This window comes from Vespa mandarinia, chromosome 19 (genome assembly GCF_050613455.1).
Source record: "Vespa mandarinia isolate Hongniang chromosome 19, ASM5061345v1, whole genome shotgun sequence".
In the NCBI taxonomy this organism is placed as follows: domain Eukaryota; kingdom Metazoa; phylum Arthropoda; class Insecta; order Hymenoptera; family Vespidae; genus Vespa; species Vespa mandarinia.
The window spans coordinates 1772501-1790878 of record NC_140828.1 but is presented as its reverse complement, the minus strand read 5'-3'; the positions used below and the strand labels follow the sequence as shown (position 1 = coordinate 1790878).

Below are 18378 nucleotides of genomic sequence, written 5' to 3'. Positions count from 1 at the left end.
TTTTTAAAATTAAGATTAATATACTATAATAATAATAATAGTAATAATAATAATAATAATAATTAAAATGATTAAAACCTATGAGATTTGTAGCTCTGCTGCGTAGTAAACTTACTTTCGAGACGTCTATCGAACAACTGACGATCGCGTCGACATATTGTTTTTATAAACCGCGGTATAGATACTCGGTCGGTAATTAATTTTGTTCTGTCGATAACGATGCATAATATGAAAATATTATGAAAAATATTGTTTTAGAATAATTACAAACTCATTGGATTTTAATAAAATTTGTCAATTTATAAATTCGATTACGAATATGCCATTTCAATTATAATAAAAAAATGAAGTAACAGCATTAACAGAAAAATAAAAGTCCCTTTGACTATTGCAATAATAGGTTACAATACATAATCTTAACTATGAGATATCATTGGTTAAAAAAAAAAAAACCACTAAACATTTTCGTGATTCATAACCATTCCGATGCAATTGTTATTTGTTTAAAATATAAAACTGCGTCTTTTGTATAATATAAAATGTTTGTCCGAAATGAATATACGTAGTTCATATAAGTACATAAATAAAAGGTGAAATAACGATTGTGATATGTATATGGGAAATCATTTTATACCTATAAATATATAATAATGGAAAAAGAAAAGTGAGTTATTTCATTTCCTAATGATATTCATTTTATATAAGTTTTGTAAATAATAAGTAAACAGTTATTAATAAGATTAAGTGTAATATTGTTTTATCGAAAATTTATAAATAACATAAGTTAATTTACTTTTATGATATAAAATCAGTCTGTAGAATATGCAAAACAAATCATTGTTTTCTTTTTTCTCTCTTTCTCTCTCTATATTTTTTTTTCTTTTTTTTTTTTTTGTTTTTTAAATAGATTTACGATGCTCCTGTTGGAGCCAGGAGAAATATTTTTTGAAGATTATAGTGTTCAGATGAGAGCGATAGAACCGTTGTTTCCAGAACAAACAGAATGGATAGACGGAAGATTGAAACTTTGTTCAAAATCATTAGTTTTTGTAAATAAAGATTTCATTCAACCATTGATCAAAATACAGCTTAAAGAGACTATAAAGGTTGAACAATATAATTCAGAAGATAATATAGAAGGGTAGGCATAATTTTATATTATTATTTAGGTAGGTTCAATGTAATATCATTAATTGTTATTGAATGGTGATGTATAATAATTTTTCAGATGCAATAACATATTGAATATTCAATGTAAACAGTATGTGGAAATGTTAGAAAAAAATGTTCTCGCACCATACAAATTTATTCATAAAAACTCGACTTTTCAATTTTCTTTTAATTATGCAAAGATAGAAAATTGTCTTCCTCAAATATTGCAATTACTTCGTGCTGCTACTTTGCCAACAGCTGAACAAAATGCAATGGTATATATATATATGTACATATATATATCTTTTGTTTTTTTCTACATAGAATTTTTTATTAAGTAATAAATATTTATCAATTTATTTATTCCTTTTTTTTTTTTTTTTAAAGATAATGACTATAGTTCACTCCAGACAATCGCGTGTATCTTTTGATACATCTTGGCTAGAAGATTTATACGAAACGGTTGTGTTAGAAATTCAAGCAAATAAAGTATTACCACTTGTAATTAATCCAGGCAGGGTATTATTAACTACATCCAGATTATATTTTCAACCTTATAACAATATGGATCAGGTTAATAATATTTAATTGTATTTATATTATAACATAATCTATTGTTAATCGAACTCTGTTTTTTTTTTTATTTTTTTTCAGCATCCCGTTTTAAAAATACAATTAAAAGATATAAGTAATATTATACAAAGAAGATTTCTTTTGAGACAAGTGGTAAGTATTTGAATTATCAATGCTAACGTTTGAAATTATTTATTTATTTAATAATAATTCTTATTGCAAATAGGGTCTTGAAATAAAATGGCAAAAGCAAACTGATTGTAAAACTGAATATTTGTTTCTTTCTTTAAACAATCAAAGTGATAGAGATGAACTTCACAAAAAGTTATTAGATCAATCTGCTGTATCATTAGAAACTGTTCCTCAGAATCAAATGACAATGAGATGGCAAAATGGTTCTTTATCAAATTATGATTACCTTTTGTATATTAACAGGTAAAAATATTCAAGATATTGTAATAATGATTTTAAATTAAATAATAATTATGTTTTTAGTTTGGCAGACAGAACTTTTCATGATTTGACTCAGTATCCTGTAATACCTTGGATAATAAAAGATTACACATCTGCAACATTGGATTTGGACAATCCTGATATATATAGAGATCTTTCTAAACCTATTGGTGCTCTTGAACCTACTAGATTAGAAAGATTAAAGGTAAAACATCATTAAAAAATTATTAATGTAGATTTTATGATTATAAATAATTTTTGTTTTTTCTTATATAGGAACGTTACTTAGAAATGTTAGAACCAAAATTTCTGTACGGATCTCATTATAGTGCACCAGGTTTTGTATTATTTTACTTAGTGAGAAAGTATCCTCAATATATGCTTTGCCTTCAAAATGGAAGATTCGATCATCCTGATAGAATGTTTAACAGGTATTATTATTAATCTAATCATATTTTTTTTTTCTTTTTTATACACAAATAATAATAAAAAATGTTTTGTATTTTATTTCACGCTGTAATGTCTTTTGATAAAGCTACAAAATTTAATAGTGTTGCGTATTAACAAAATAGTATTTCATTGTACTTGCTTTTAATATCAGACTCATACTTTTAATACCAGAATGCAGAATCGATTTTTTGTTTCACTCTTGCAAATAAAATACCTAACAGTGTAGCTGACGTATGGAAAAATGTTTTGGTGAACATGTCTGACTTTAAAGAATTGATCCCAGAATTTTATGATACAAACAATGGTGGTGATTTTTTAGTAAATAGTTATGGTATTGATTTTGGTTATCGACATGATGGTACAAAAATTGGTGATGTGCAGCTGCCACCTTGGGCAGAAGGTAAAATATTTCCTACACATACTTTTCTACAAAACTGTTAGGGATTTGATATTATATATATATTTTATAATTGTAGATGTGCGTATTAAAATATTTTTTAATGTAATCTTTTTTAATTATAATAATAAATATAATATTTCAGGACCTTCAGATTTTATAAAAAAATTAAGAAACGCCTTAGAAAGTGATTATGTTTCTAAAAATTTACACCATTGGATAGATTTGATCTTTGGGTATAAACAAAGAGGAATTGAAGCAGAGAAAGCTGATAATTGTAATAATATCTAATATTAATTTTCTTAAATGATGTTATAAATTCATTGTATATAAATTTACATATTGTTACAGTATTTTTTCACCTGTGTTACGAGGGGGCAGTGGATTTAGATACAATTCGTGATATTAATGATCGACATGGATTAGAAGTACAAATTATGGAATTTGGACAAATTCCAAAACAAGTTTTTACTCTACCTCATCCTAAAAGATTAATACCAATTATAGATACATTACAAACTGCAACATTAACTGTTTTACATATGACAGACATGAGTGAGTCTTCTATTAATTTAATAATATTGAAATGTTTTATATATATTTATATATATATATATATATATATATATATATATATATATATATATATGTAGTATTGTATTTTTTCACATAGGATAGATAAAAATGAAATATATTTTTCAGATGACAAGTCTCTCATAAGTGATTCAATACATCTGTCCGAATTTCTAACATTTCAATCACATAAGGAAGGAGTATGCTGTATCACAGTAACTAATAAAGGAATATATGATGAAATATTATCAGTAGGTCATGATGGCATGTTTAAACTATATTCTATAAAAAACAAAAAACTTACACGAAGTGTTTCTTTATCATCATTGCCTCTTTCATCCTGTATATCATATTATACACCATCATCTCATAATATACTTGTTGTCGGCTCATGGGACAATACACTGTAAATAGATATCCAATATTATATCAAAAAATATTTTTCCATTTAATCTTAATATAATTATTATATGGGACTTAGCTGATTTTACCATTTGCAGAATATTTTATGATATAGAATTCGGTAGAACGATTGATACATTGCAAGCTCATGAAGATGCAGTTTCTTGTTTGGCATGGAGTCCAACACGACAGATTATTATCTCTGGATCATGGGATTGTACTGCCAAAGTTTGGCGAAGCTACGTCTCAGGGCCCAAAATTAAACCTTCAGAATATTTTATAGCTCAGCTGGACCATGATTCAAAAATAACATGTATTGATATATCAAGGTAATTCTTTTTCATATGTAATTTGAAAGTTTCATTTAATTATAATGAATTCTACTATTAAATTGAAATTAACTTATAATTATAAAATTTATAGCAATGAGATGTTATTAATGTCTGGCACAGAAGATGGAGAATTATTTTTATGGAATATGGACAATTACAATTTACAATTCACTGTTAAAGGTAATTTTTTATATTACTTAAAATATAAATATTAAAAATGATTTTTTTAAATGAACTAACATTTTTTTTATTTTTCATTTTATTCTATTAAAAGGCCACACTGGAAAAGTAAATGCAATGACATTTGATCCTGAATGCAAAAGCATTATTTCTTGTGCAGAAGATCTAACATTGAATATTATTGATATTCATACAAGTACTCAGATTTATCATACAATTTTAGAACATGAAGCACTCATATTAAAATGGATTGGAATGTTATTGTTAATAGGTGATAGTGCTGGAAATATCAGCTTATGGAAATTTCCAGAAGCAGCTTTTTTGTCAAAAATCCATTGTCATGATGGTATTACGTAATTTATATCATATATTGTATATCTTTTAAAAAGTAATAATTAAATATACATAATAATACAATTGTTTTTCAACTATTTTAGGGCCACTTTTTACAATAGCAGTAACAACTGATAATAACATGGTTATAACAGGTGGAAAAGATAGAAAAGTTATAGTTTGGGAATGCAAAAAGGAATGATGAGAGTAATCAGCCTATTAAATATTGCAAAGTAAACATTTATAAAAAAAAAGGTTGCAATATTACATTTTAATTTAATGTAATATTTATTAATGATAAACAAAAAAAAACTTGTTTTAAACATGTTTTAAGTATTCTTTACTTTATTATCATTATTATTATTATTATTATTATTATTATTATTATTATTCTTATTATTAATAATAATATATTTTAGTTATGAATGAATATGTTTAAATAAGGACTATTATCTTGTTACAATTTAAGAACATTGTAATATATATTTATATCAAAAGATGAAATTAAATAAGCTGTTTAAAAAAGAAAATTGTCATTGTTCTTTGTTCATATTTCATTCATATTAAATTTGTTCATATATTTCAAACTATAAGAAAATATTTAAATTTGTAATGATTATATTTGCGAACATTTATATTTTTTTTTTATAATAGTTACATGTGTGCAGATCTTTTGTTAATATCCTAAAATGATGATTTTATATTATACATAAAATAAGATTATCTGGACAATATATAATATACCATAGATCCCTCAGAAAATATAAATATTAAATTTAAATTATATTCTACGTGTACTTTTACATAGTATTCCCTTTATTGATTATATGAATTTTTATAATACTTTGTAGTTTTGGATTAAACATTTTTAGTTGACTAGATATTAATTTAATTAGATTATTTTTATCTTTTTACATTTATATCAGTTATTGAAATATACTTTAAAAACATTTCTTTTAAATACTTTTAATGAGAAAAATATATCGTTTATAACGTATATTAGAAATATCGTGTATCATTTATTACTATATCGTGAAATGCAAATGAAATGTAAATTATAGATCGAGTGCAACTATATGAACATTGTTTTTAAACTTTTATATTGACTTTCATTAATTAAAAAAGTATGTTATACACTTTTTACAGCGTCATCATTTAAGGAATATCTGTACATTAATTGCTATTAACTATAAAGGAAACAAACATAAATTGATATTTAAAAAAAGAAAAAAAAATTATTTTAGTTATTTCAGTTATTTCAGTTTTTATATACTGTTAGATTTTCAAACCTAATTTTTAATAAGATCAATACTTAGACGCTTTGTGAAATAAGCTAATAATGATTACAGTTGTTTTAATTGTTCATAAGTAATGAAGAATATAATATTCCATGGACCCATTCTAAACCATGTTGGTATAAACCCTTTATATAATGCAAAAAATCCTTCATTTTTTATGGTCTGAAAGTTTAAAGCACAATATATAAATTTGTTTTATTTTAAGAAGAACCAAAGATTATAAATGCCATTAGTAAATTTACGTACTTGAACAAAACAATCCATACTTCCAGTATAAATATGAGGTGGTAACTTGCCGCAAGAAGTTGAGATTCTCCTTTGATTCATCAATCGTGTCTACAATTAAAATGTAGATGAAAGTAAACTTTTCACAATAGATACATTTAATTGTTGATCTTATAATTAAATAATTACTTACACGTACAACATCTATTGGAGTAGAAGCAATAGCGCTTCCCATACTGGCAATAAAACTAGATCTGAAATATAAAGTTTAATATAATTTATATCGGTTTGAAATTTTTGTCTAACCGATTGTTTGCAGGTTCAGTTATTAAATAGTTTTTAATTTTATGGTAAATTATCGAATTATAGAAATTGCAATTAACAGATCAAAATGAACTATAAAGTCAAAAACTACTTAATTCTTATTTGTGATTATAAGAGAAGAATTGTACTATAATTTACATCATTTGTATTTATATTTACACATTCTGTAAATGTTTATATTATAAGAAGAGAACCCTTATCCAGGCATTATGCATGAATTTATATTAAAATATATGATGTCTGTGGTGACACATGATTATTACAGGAAAGCATACAAAATTATTGTTAGTATCAATTAATGCATTTTGGGATAAAAAATAAAATAAAAAATACTAATAAAAATAGAAAAATTTTTCGACTGCCATTGTAATGATTGACATTGAAATTATATTGATTTTTTTAATTATGCACTGTTTAGCAATTAGTAAATGGATTTTCTAAAGCTCAGGGGATGCATAAATTGCTAACCAAAAAGGTTTGTGTTGCAGAACATCTGCAGGAACGTGTGAACAAACTTATACTGAACATGGAGTGTTGAACACTTTAGTGTCAAGTCTCTGAGGTCATCTCAATATCCATGTACTGCTTGCGCCCGTGTGCAAGATAATGAGTATGGACCTGGAAATAAAACGTTGATATTTTAGGAAATGATTGCTCTTTTCTATTAATACAAACATTATATAACTCCATCATGTACAATGCTAAATCCATTGCTAAAACCTAAAGTTTTGAGAGACAAAATATTATCATGTTATTATTAAATGTATTATCAATTGATTTGTAACAATGCATTAAAATATAAAAATGTGTGACAAAATGTTATATAAAATAAAGCATAAACAAAGTGCACATCAAAATAAAAATTAATAAGGAAGGCAAACCTTTGAGATGACAGAATGTATTCACATGACATCATGTATTATATGGGATGTTTTTCATAAACATTTTAAAAAGCCAATTATTAAAATTTAAATATATTTTTTTTTAATTATATAAAATAATATATACGTTTAACTATAATTTATGGCAAAATACGAATCATTGATATCTTGCGATATAAAAAGAGTAAAAAATTGCTCGGATAAGGGTTAAGCTGATACAAGTAGTATCAGTGTAATACACATTGTACAACATGCATTATATGATACAATGTTTGTAACATATAATATGTTTAACACATGTATAAATGACATATTATATTTAATAAAAATATTTTTTAGAATTAAAAGAGAAATTGGATATTGTACTGTAAATAATGTTAAGTGGTTGTAATTTAATTAATTCTGATATTTTAATCAATATTCATTATAGAATATATTTACAAAACATTATAGTTTGTGCCAATGCACATGTATGATTAAATTCTGTTTTTATCATATGAAATAGCACTTACAAAAAATGGTTACTAATGCTGTCTCCAAGAAAATCCATAAATTTAACCTTACTAAAATCATAAATAGGTAATTCTACTGCTGCAATGATAGCAGCTCTTTGAGCAGTAGGTCCTACACCCTGTAAGAAAATAAATTATTAACCTGTATAAAAATATAATTATTTATTTCGTGATAGAGCTCCTAATGTTATTTTATTTTTGATAAACTTTAAATTTAGTAGTTATATATGTTACCCTCCATAAACCACGAACACCTTCATGTTGATACACGTCTTGGAAGCAACTCACTAAGGATAGATTTGCATCGATACCTGTAACTTGCATACGAACTTTTATCACATCTGTAGGATTGGCTATTGCACTTGATATTGCACCAGCTAATGTTGCGCATATAATATTAATAAGTACTGCATCATCTGTTCCCCATTTCTTTATAGCTATTTCTTGAAGAGAATAATAAGTTCCAAATTTTATAGTTCCATATGTAGCCTGCCTAAGAATAGCCGAACTAATCCTGTAGAAATTAAAAAAAAAAAAAAAAAAAAAAAAAAAACAGATGGCTTTATAAATATCATAATTTTCAAAGTTTAAATAATAATATGTTTATGAGCAATTACTATGTTATTATTTCTATCAATTTATCATAAAATCATGTATTAATATATGTTTCTAACAAAAATATACCCAGAATATAATGCTCTAAATCCTTCTTCTTTGGATATTTGGAATAAAGCATTAGTCATACCAGAATACTTCAAATGTGCATGCTTTCTATCCAATTTTTGACCTTGCACTTGCAAACGTGTCTTTGTTGTATCCAAAGGAAAAGTACCTAATAAAAAGAGCAGACATTGGAATAATGTATAATATTTCTTCCATATACTTATGATAATCCATGATCTTTATAAAATGATTTTTATTATGATAATCTTACCTAACTCTGCAACAATAGAAGCAAGGCCTCCATAAACAAAAGGTCGCCAATCATTAGATTCTCTTTCTCCCATCACCTTTGGTTATTTTGTTAGCAATGAATTCTAAAAATTTATTAAAAATTTTTCATAAATATTTATATGAAAAACGGGAATCCCTTATGACAACAATTATTAGAAAAACTACATATAACAAAATAAAATCCCGTAAATAATTAAATTACCTACGAAGTATATCAAAAGTATAACAATATATATTCTTTTTGAATATTGATGCAATAATAATGAAATTATTTTACACTATAAAACAATGTCAATATATTTAAAAAGATTAATTTAAAATATTCTCCCTCGTATACAATCACGAGAGCCTCTCATTCGTCAACCAGAAACTAAAAATGTCATTAGACGTCGTGTTCATAGATTTTACAAAATAAACAAGATACGAAGTATCTCATCAGAAATGAACAAAAACATCTGACGAAACGTATAGAATGAAAAACTTATTTGCCGATAATGATTACAAAATTAATGTGAAATATTATTGTTCGTTTCATATTATTGACGTAAATGATATTTTTGACATTATTCACGAAGAAAAAATTGAATACTGTGGCGCCACTCAAAAAATTGCGGCAAAAGAAATGAAGCTCATAACCTCTCTAATTACTGATTTTCATACACACGCATAAATGGCGTAGGTTTTATGTCCATGAAATAACGATTGCCTGTTTGATTGTGTGCGTAAATTGAAAATAAATATTTCTAAGTTCAAAAGAAATGCATTTCACAATGCTCGATATTACGGTAAATCATTCGATCTGAATTTTTTTTCAAAATATATATACATATATATTATTTTTAATAAAGATCAAAATACAAGTTCATTTTCACATCATCTATACGAAATTTTTCTCTAAGCGATATTTTCTTATGGTTTCCTTTGTATTATTATTATTATTATTATTATTATTACTAGTAATATTACTATAATAATAATATACAATATAATAATATAGTAATAAAAATAGTAATAAGAATAAACGGAAGAATATATTTACATTATATGACACATATGATGACGATAATTTATAACAAAATGAAGAACAAATGTAATGATTTTATCTGATGGTTTGGATAAATGATCGTCCATTGAAAGATACGTCCAATACAAACAATAATATATGACGATAAGTACGAAACGTTTCTTTTGTTCTTGTCCACTATCATTTCTCTTTGTTTTATTATCTTATGATAGTTATGTACTTATTTTCCACACTATTTTCTTACTCACGATTAATCGAAATTAATTATCCTTACTATTATAGTCATATTATAAAACGTATTAAATAATATATTATATTATTATTATTATTATTATCGTCAATAATAATAATCAAAGTCGTATAGAGTGAATTACTTCTATAGAGGCAACCACGTAAAAAAAAAAAAACTAAGAGTACTATCTCATAAATAATTTGAAAATGAATTCGTGTTTTAATTTGTATTAAAATAACATAATATATAATTATTTATTAATTATTTTTAAGAAAATATTCGACGAATTCTTCTTTTTTATCGCAAATTTATATATTAATTCTTACATTTATTATTTTCTACGCATTTATCGTGAAACAAATGCGTCAGAAAAAGAGATATACTTATGAGATATTGAAAAGTGTGAGTTCACGGTTTACTAAACACTTCTTACTTTTAACTCATACGAAAAAACAATTATTATATATCCGTGAGATGAGAATAAACAACATAAATTGAATCCATTGATACGATAGACGGTATGGTGGGGGAACACTGCTCTCGCTTGTTTCCATAGTTCATATTTTGTCCATACATGTCGCTGCAGTCGCATAACCTTTGAACGAAAGATAATGAACAATCTTAAACAGATTGAGTATATGTTTTGATATTATTCTATTCTTTGTTTTCTCAAGCTAACACCAGATGGACCTCTAAATGTATCTGATCAAAAACATTGTACATCTTTATTTATTTTTAACCTATGGTTTTACAAATGATCATATGTATATTGTTGTTTTGATTTCGACGATACAGTTTAATCATGGATACGCCAGTATTAACGAAACAACAACAAAGGCTAAGTTTGTCAGCCAAAAAAGGGCCTATGAAAGGATTGCGTAATATCCTAGCTCAACCACATGACAATTATTGGTATATTTCTCTTTTACTTTTTAATATTATATATTTTTAATCTTATAAGAATTAACAATGTATTATTTTTTATTAACAGGCCTGTGTTAAATGGGGAGGATAATGTTAAACTACATTCTATATTGATAGAGTGAGTTGATAAATTAATGTGTGTGTGTGTGTGTGCGATAGCTTTATAAATAAATTAATTATATTAATATTTTATAGTTTATTTCCTGCATTAAGGAGATCGTCATCAAGAGTGAAAAAGAAACATATAGAAAATGAAGTAAACGAAAAGCCAGAAATTAAGAAATTATTGCCTAACAAAGATATATTGTAAGTTTTTATAAAAGAAAAAATTATTTTAAATAATTTATGCCTCTCTTTTAGAAATTCAGTGGTACTTGGTATTAATACTGTTACACGTTCATTAGAAAGAAACATAGCATGTTGTGTTCTATTGGATGCTGACGTAGAACCACCATTTTTAATAAAGCATATTATTATGATGGCACAGATGAAAAAAGTACCATTTCTTCTTGTACCTTCTTTTAAAATTCTTACATTAGAGAATATTGGATTTAAATGTTCTGCATTTGCTTTGAAGGTATGATTTTTATATTTGTTTATAAACAAAAACAAATTTATTTTATCTTAATCCAATGTATTTTTAATTACAGAAAGTGGCATTATCTTTAGATCATCATTTTTATACATTGTACAATAATGTATTACAAATATCTAAAAATTATCCTGCATCAAGACAGTCTTTACAAATATTCCCTCCTGATGAAATTTTAGATTGTACAATATCCGATGTCAATGAAGTAAATGATAATGTACCTAAAGAAAATACTTTTGAGGTTAACAAAGTATTTATCCTAGATGAAAATGTATATAAGTTTAGATCATCGCGCAAAGAAAGAATATTTATTCCATCAAATGCAATCTGTAATACTGATAACATTCAAGAGGAAAATATTGAATTTATTTCCATAGCCAATGTCAGTCTTAATGATAATGATAAAGATATATCAAGTTTAGAAACTACAAGGTATTTTAATCTTTCCTTAGAAAATGATGATAAATCTAATAATGTAATAAAAAAGAAAAGAAATGATACAAATAATGTTGAAAATAACCCTGACAAGAAGAAATCTAATGATATTATATATTTACCCTTGAAAGTAAAACAATTACGAGGAAATAGTAATAGAATGAAAGCTACTAAAGTTCCTAAAAATAAAAGATATAATCTACATAAATAAATAACTGATTATAATAATTATAATAATTTTGTTATCTAATTGTATATTAAAATAAATGTATATGAAATATTTATATGATCAATATATATATATATACATACATATATGTATATATTTATGATTTATACATTATTATTTGTTGTACAATAATGATCATATTAAATATAAAAAAATTATTGAAATAATAAAAATTTTGCAATGTTACTTTTCTAGAACATATACGAATAATCCCTATATACGAATAAATATATGAACAAGAATGTGCACTGGTATGTAATGATATGCATATAAGGGATTAAAAAAGATATAACAATATAGTACAGTCTTTGAAAACTATAGACACAGACATTGTAGAGAAAAATTTCTTTATATTATAAATAAGTAGTTCTTGATATCTAAAATATAATAATATCATACAGGTAAAGAAGAATTTACAGATGATTTCAAATTTCTGGTAAAAAACGTTAGGACTGTAAGTCCACCTGGAAGACGTAATAAACCAAATGTTAACATACCAACTAACTGTAAACCAGCACAAAGTATTGTCAATGGTGTCGATTGTAAATAGAGCGCGAAATACAATGTGCCTATTAATGTTGCAAAATAAGATATAGTAAAACAACTTCTTTCAGCTGTGAAAAGAGATTTTATATAATTTATTGGACCCCACAAAAAGCAGAAACTGCAAATGATAATAAATTATTTCATAATGTTATACAAGACTTCATAAAACAATAATTAATTAATAATGATTAATACGCTTACCTTAATAAAAAGAATGAACTTCCTACACTATATAATAAAGCAAATTTTCTTGCTTTAGTAAGAAGAAAAGGAATATACATGCCCGATAAACTAAAGCACAATAATCCCATAAAAAGACAAAAGGCAAAAGTCATCAGCCTTTGCATTCTTGTCTAAGAGAAAAAAAGAAAAAAAAATCACATAAATAATAGTAAAATACCATGTAGTTTCGACATATAAACTATAATACGATTAAGATATGTCAATCCAAATTTTAAGGTTATAACGAAGAAACACACCATACTAGGACAACATTCCCTTTGTGTTCCTTGAATCCATCCCGTTTCTTCTTTCGTTTCATCTGCATTTCTTCCAAACCATTTTCCAATGTTCGGCTTTGGTAACGTTACGGAGGGTACAGATATTTTAAATTGTTTCTCATTTTTGTTACCGAGAAGATATTCGTTCAATTCTTTGTTGAGGTCGGCCATTTTGATATATTATCGATCTTAACCGCGCGCATGCGTAAAAAATTCGATACATTATTCCATAACTTATTGATCACATATTATTCTTCAAACAAGAAATTATATGATATTATATTTTAATTGATTAATATTTCGTAGGATTTTGGAAGAAAATATCAGGATAAAATAAATTCGATGATATAAATTTCGAAAATTACATCAAGAATCAATCGGAAATTATACGCCGTGAATAAAAACTCACGATGGATTTTCAAACTTACATTTATTTAAACAAATCAACATTTACCTCATATTTACGGATTGTATACTGTATTTGTTGTACGGGTAATGCATCGCTCTTTCTCTCTCTCTCTCTCTCTCTCTCTCTTTCTTTTTTTCTCTCTCTCTCTCTCTCTCTCTCTATCTATTTCTCTCTCTCTCTTTCTCTCTCTCTCTTTCTCTCTCTCTATATATATATCGCAAGATCGTATTGTTCCTGCAACGCGTGTTTTTATCGCTTTGGGATCGCATGTGTCGATGGAATTATAACGAGACTAGAAGATTTCGACTAGAAACAAGAAATTATTTAAATGTCATGATCGAAGACAATAACGATGTTAATGATTAATTATAATGTAATAATAATAATTATTAATTATAATATAATAATAATAATAATAATAATAATAATAATAATAATAATAATAATAATAATAATAATAATAATAATAATAATAATAATAATAATAATAATAATAATAATAATAATAATAATAATAATAATAATAATAATAATAATAATAATCAATAATATAATCAATAATATAATCAATAATGATAATAATAATAATAATAATAATAATAATAAATATAATGACAATGATGTTAGCAATAACTTACGATGACGATAATGATAACATTAAAAAGCACAACATAAAGGAAACATGATAATCTTAATTAACAAATCGATCACATTCGGATACACATTAGTACACGCTAAACGAACCATATTATTTGTAGGTCCATTTTGTCCTCTTATATTTCTGCTTTTAATTTACTGTTTTTCTTTTTCTTCTTTTTTTTTTTTGTTTTTGTTTTTGTTTTTGTTTTTCTTTTACCGCTAAATACGTACAGCTCGCGACCGCTCGATATCTCGATTACACGATATATGGAATGAGAATGCTAATTAATAATTATTCGACATGAAGGTTCCTAAAATCATGCTTGTACCGCGAAACGAATTCTTTTTGCTTGGGATTAAAAGGCTTTTTTATACGATTACATCTCGGGTACGTAAATTATGCTGCGTGCGCGTATGTGTAATATGTGTGTTATGTATTAAGTATGACATGAAAGTATCAATTGCGTATATATATATATATGTGTGTGTGTGTGTATATGTGTATTTATGCGCATGTGTGTATTTGTATGTATATATATATATACGTGTGTGTTTCCGCGATCGTATGAGTGCCTGTAAATGTAAGGGGACTTTGTTTTAACTATATACTTTGGCTTTTCGACCTTTTTACGCTTTTTTCTTTTTTCTCTCTTTCTCTCTCTCTATCTCTCTCTTTCTTTTTTTAAATCTCACACATATATTCTTAAACACTCATTCACTCTCTCACTCATTCAATCACTCTTTCTCTCTTTCTCTCTCTCTCTCTCTCTCTTTCTCTCATTATTAACGCTAATGGCAGCACAGATACAATTTTTATATTATTAGCACCTGTGCTCAATCTGTTCTTATTACAAATATACGCGTAAAGATAAATGCAAGCCCTATTAACGTCATCTATTTCTCGTAAGATAAAACGTTAAGGAGCTTACATCTTACTGGAGATTAATACGCGAATAATAATAATGATAATAATAATAATAATAATAATAATAATAATAATAATAATAATAATAATAATAATAATAATAATAATAATTAAGTTTATGTATATAATATACAATATGCGCGCGAGATAACGCCGATAATCAAAAAGTGTGCACTACGAAGAAGGAAACTATAGTTCGTGTGTTTATGTGTTTATGCAAAAATGTTTACGTAAATTATGTGTTTCTTCTTTTATATATTTTTCCCGTTACAATCTTTCTTATTCTATATCACTCATTCTATCTCTGTATATTGTGGATGTCTTATTGTGTTTCTTACGTGTATGTGCGTGTCTGTGTGTGTGTGTGTGTGTGTGTTTGTTAATATTTTTAATATATGGAATGTATGCGAAGAATATAGAAAGAAGAAACGAATTCTCTTATTATGCAGTATATCATATTATAATAAACTTTATCACGACGTGGATATGATTATCATTTTCGTCGAAAGATAAGCGAAATGAAATATATAATTAGAACGGAGAGGAATTGTAAGAGCAATCGAAAAAAGAATTGAAGAAATTTCAACGTCTCCCATTTGTTTCCCTTTCTCTCTCTCCCTCTCTCTCTCTCTTTCTTTTTCTGTTTTTCTTTTTTATTTCTTTTTTTTCCTTTTTTCTTTTCTAAAAATCTCCGATAAAGAAGACAGGTAATTCGATAGAAAAGATGAAAAAAATGTAAAGGAAGAATATAGTTTTATCATTTACATTACAGTAATCAGTTCTCATCGATAATTATTTTATATATGTAACTATATTTTTTACATCTTTTTTCTAATCGACAAATGGAGCGAGAAAGACACAAAGGGTTGGAGATAGAGAGAGAAAGAGAGAGAGAGAGAGAGAAAGAGTGAGGAAGAGAGAGAGGAAGAGAAAGAGAGGAAGAGAGAAAGAGAGAGAGAGAGAGAGAGAGAGGGACAGAGAATGAAGATGATTATCACTGAAATCGATAGTCGAATAAATCGTCTTTCTAATGATATCAACTGACAACAATTAATGCTAATCCGCATTTGAGAACACAACTAACGAGAACACTTCATTCATTCTAAGTTGCCCTGTTGATGATACTGTTGCTTCCTTTAACTATGTATTTTAACGAATTAACAAATATATATATATATATATTTTTATATATATATGTGTTATCGGAAAGCGCGAGAGAACTTAGGGATTCTCGTATTTTCTTTTTAAGCGGTGGTATCGTCTAAACGAAGAGCATTTTTATTTAAATTTGCAGAACACGTGAATATCTTTTAATTAGAAGAAAATCATTTACGATAGTGTTTAAGATTGCGTGGTATCTGACCAATCATAATGAGGGAAAAGAAAGGAATTATAATTGTTTTTCTTTTTTTTTTCTCTCTCTCTCTCTCTTTTTTCTTTCTAATTTTAAATTGATTCGATTCTTTTATACTCGCGTTTATCGTCGTCGGCATTTCTTTTTATTTCTTTTTCCTTTTTTCGAACAATATTTCAATATCGATCGTAAACATTTAAAAATGAAAATAGTTGGACGTAAAAAAAAAAATTCGTCAATGAAATGTGTATTACGAATAAAGACAGATTTGTGAGTCAATAACGATCGTCGAGTGTCACTCGTAAAATTATTTATATCCAAGTATCATACTACGATCCATATTGACTTGTCACTTTTTTCTTTTTTTTTCATTTCTCTTTTTTTTTTTTTTGTTTTCTCTCATCTCTTATTCATAAAATTCCGCACATTGATGTGTTTGGCTGTACACCGATAAATACGATTAAAAATTTTGTTAAATCGTTTTATTGCAAGACTGAAAAAGAATCATCCGATTAACTTATTCAGTAGAATTATTTTCACCTTTAAATCGATAATAAAAGTTTCGAATAAAACGTTGGTCTGTATCATTCGTTATCTTTATCCATCTCTCTCTCTCTCTCTCTCTCTCTCTCTCTCTCTCTCTCTCCCTATCTCTCTCTCTCTGTCTCTTTTTCTGTTATAAATTTTTCACGTACATATATAAGTATCTATATCTCCTTTCTTTTTTTCTCTCATTCTTTTACAATCTCACCAGAGTATACTTAAAAAATAAATTTTCTAGAGAAAGAGAGATAGAGAGAGATAGGGATAAAGATAGATAGACAGATAGATAGATAGATAGAGAGAAAGAGAGAGAGAGAGAGAGAGAGAGAGAGAGAGAAAAAGAGAGAGAGAGAGAGTCGAAATAAAAAAAGCGACTCATGATCCTTTTTTCTTTTCTCTTCATACCAACGATTTGTATTTCGCGAAGCGTATGATGAATGATCATTTACACGCACGAGAGATATCTCGAATCGTATTTTATTTATTTTCTTTTATTTATTTATTTATTTTTTTTAGTTATTTATTTATTTATTTATATATTTTTTATTTCTCGTAGAAATTGAGAGCCCTTCGATTACGTCTTTTTTAATATTTCCATCGTCGAATCATCGTCGTTAGGCAAACGAATTAGATGAATTGGACGAATTTCAAAATTACGTTGTGTAAATCTTGCAGGAACGAAGCTTAAGATTTGTAACACTAACGATTTATGTATCGATTATCTGTAAAGTATAGAGAATCGATACACGACATATATGTACGTACGTATATATTTTTATTACATATATACATACGTATATGTATATATATATATGTGTGTATGCGTGCTATATATATATATATATATATATATATATATATATATATATATATGTATATATATGTATGGCATGTGACAAGCACGAATGCATTTCAGTCTCGTAATATTGTTTTATTTTTCTATTTACTATTATTTTAATCGATTAAACGCGATCACGACAATACGAG

At 26.1% G+C, this 18378-nt stretch overlaps 4 protein-coding genes across 10 annotated transcripts; 2 read left to right on the top strand and 2 right to left on the bottom strand.

Annotated features, from left to right (window-relative positions):
* The first annotated feature begins 452 nt into the window (after positions 1-452).
* On the top strand, positions 453-5123 carry LOC118447972 (protein FAN). The gene is made up of 16 exons (XM_035880587.2): positions 453-664; positions 908-1141; positions 1229-1427; positions 1540-1725; positions 1807-1878; positions 1952-2160; positions 2221-2383; positions 2455-2609; positions 2850-3028; positions 3171-3302; positions 3377-3580; positions 3728-4004; positions 4099-4329; positions 4424-4512; positions 4607-4858; positions 4950-5123. Exons 1-16 carry the CDS (start codon positions 651-653, stop codon positions 5045-5047), a joined length of 2694 nt encoding a protein of 897 aa, XP_035736480.2. The 5' UTR covers positions 453-650; the 3' UTR covers positions 5048-5123.
* A 544-nt stretch (positions 5124-5667) lies between these two features.
* Bmcp (uncoupling protein Bmcp mitochondrial) lies at positions 5668-10748 on the bottom strand. 7 transcript variants are annotated; one of them, XM_035880623.2, is made up of 8 exons: positions 10622-10748; positions 9020-9122; positions 8770-8917; positions 8320-8599; positions 8086-8204; positions 6562-6622; positions 6390-6479; positions 5668-6305 (listed from the first exon to the last, which is right to left on the bottom strand). In XM_035880623.2, exons 2-8 carry the CDS (start codon positions 9090-9092, stop codon positions 6189-6191), a joined length of 888 nt encoding a protein of 295 aa, XP_035736516.1. In that variant the 5' UTR covers positions 9093-9122; positions 10622-10748; the 3' UTR covers positions 5668-6188. The 7 variants fall into 7 exon arrangements, with proteins under 7 accessions (XP_035736516.1, XP_085518791.1, XP_085518792.1 ...); XM_085662665.1 differs by having other exon boundaries at positions 10729-10747; XM_085662666.1 differs by lacking the exon at positions 10622-10748 and adding an exon at positions 10338-10356.
* A 212-nt stretch (positions 10749-10960) lies between these two features.
* Positions 10961-12457, top strand: LOC118447983 (uncharacterized). Its single transcript, XM_035880620.2, has 5 exons — positions 10961-11207; positions 11287-11337; positions 11415-11525; positions 11580-11796; positions 11870-12457. The coding sequence occupies exons 1-5, from the start codon at positions 11098-11100 to the stop codon at positions 12455-12457; spliced, it is 1077 nt and encodes a 358-aa protein (XP_035736513.1). The 5' UTR covers positions 10961-11097.
* A 206-nt stretch (positions 12458-12663) lies between these two features.
* LOC118448004 (vesicle transport protein SFT2C) lies at positions 12664-13704 on the bottom strand. Its single transcript, XM_035880669.2, has 3 exons — positions 13501-13704; positions 13223-13374; positions 12664-13139 (listed from the first exon to the last, which is right to left on the bottom strand). The coding sequence occupies exons 1-3, from the start codon at positions 13690-13692 to the stop codon at positions 12869-12871; spliced, it is 615 nt and encodes a 204-aa protein (XP_035736562.1). The 5' UTR covers positions 13693-13704; the 3' UTR covers positions 12664-12868.
* Between the last annotated feature and the right edge of the window lie 4674 nt (positions 13705-18378).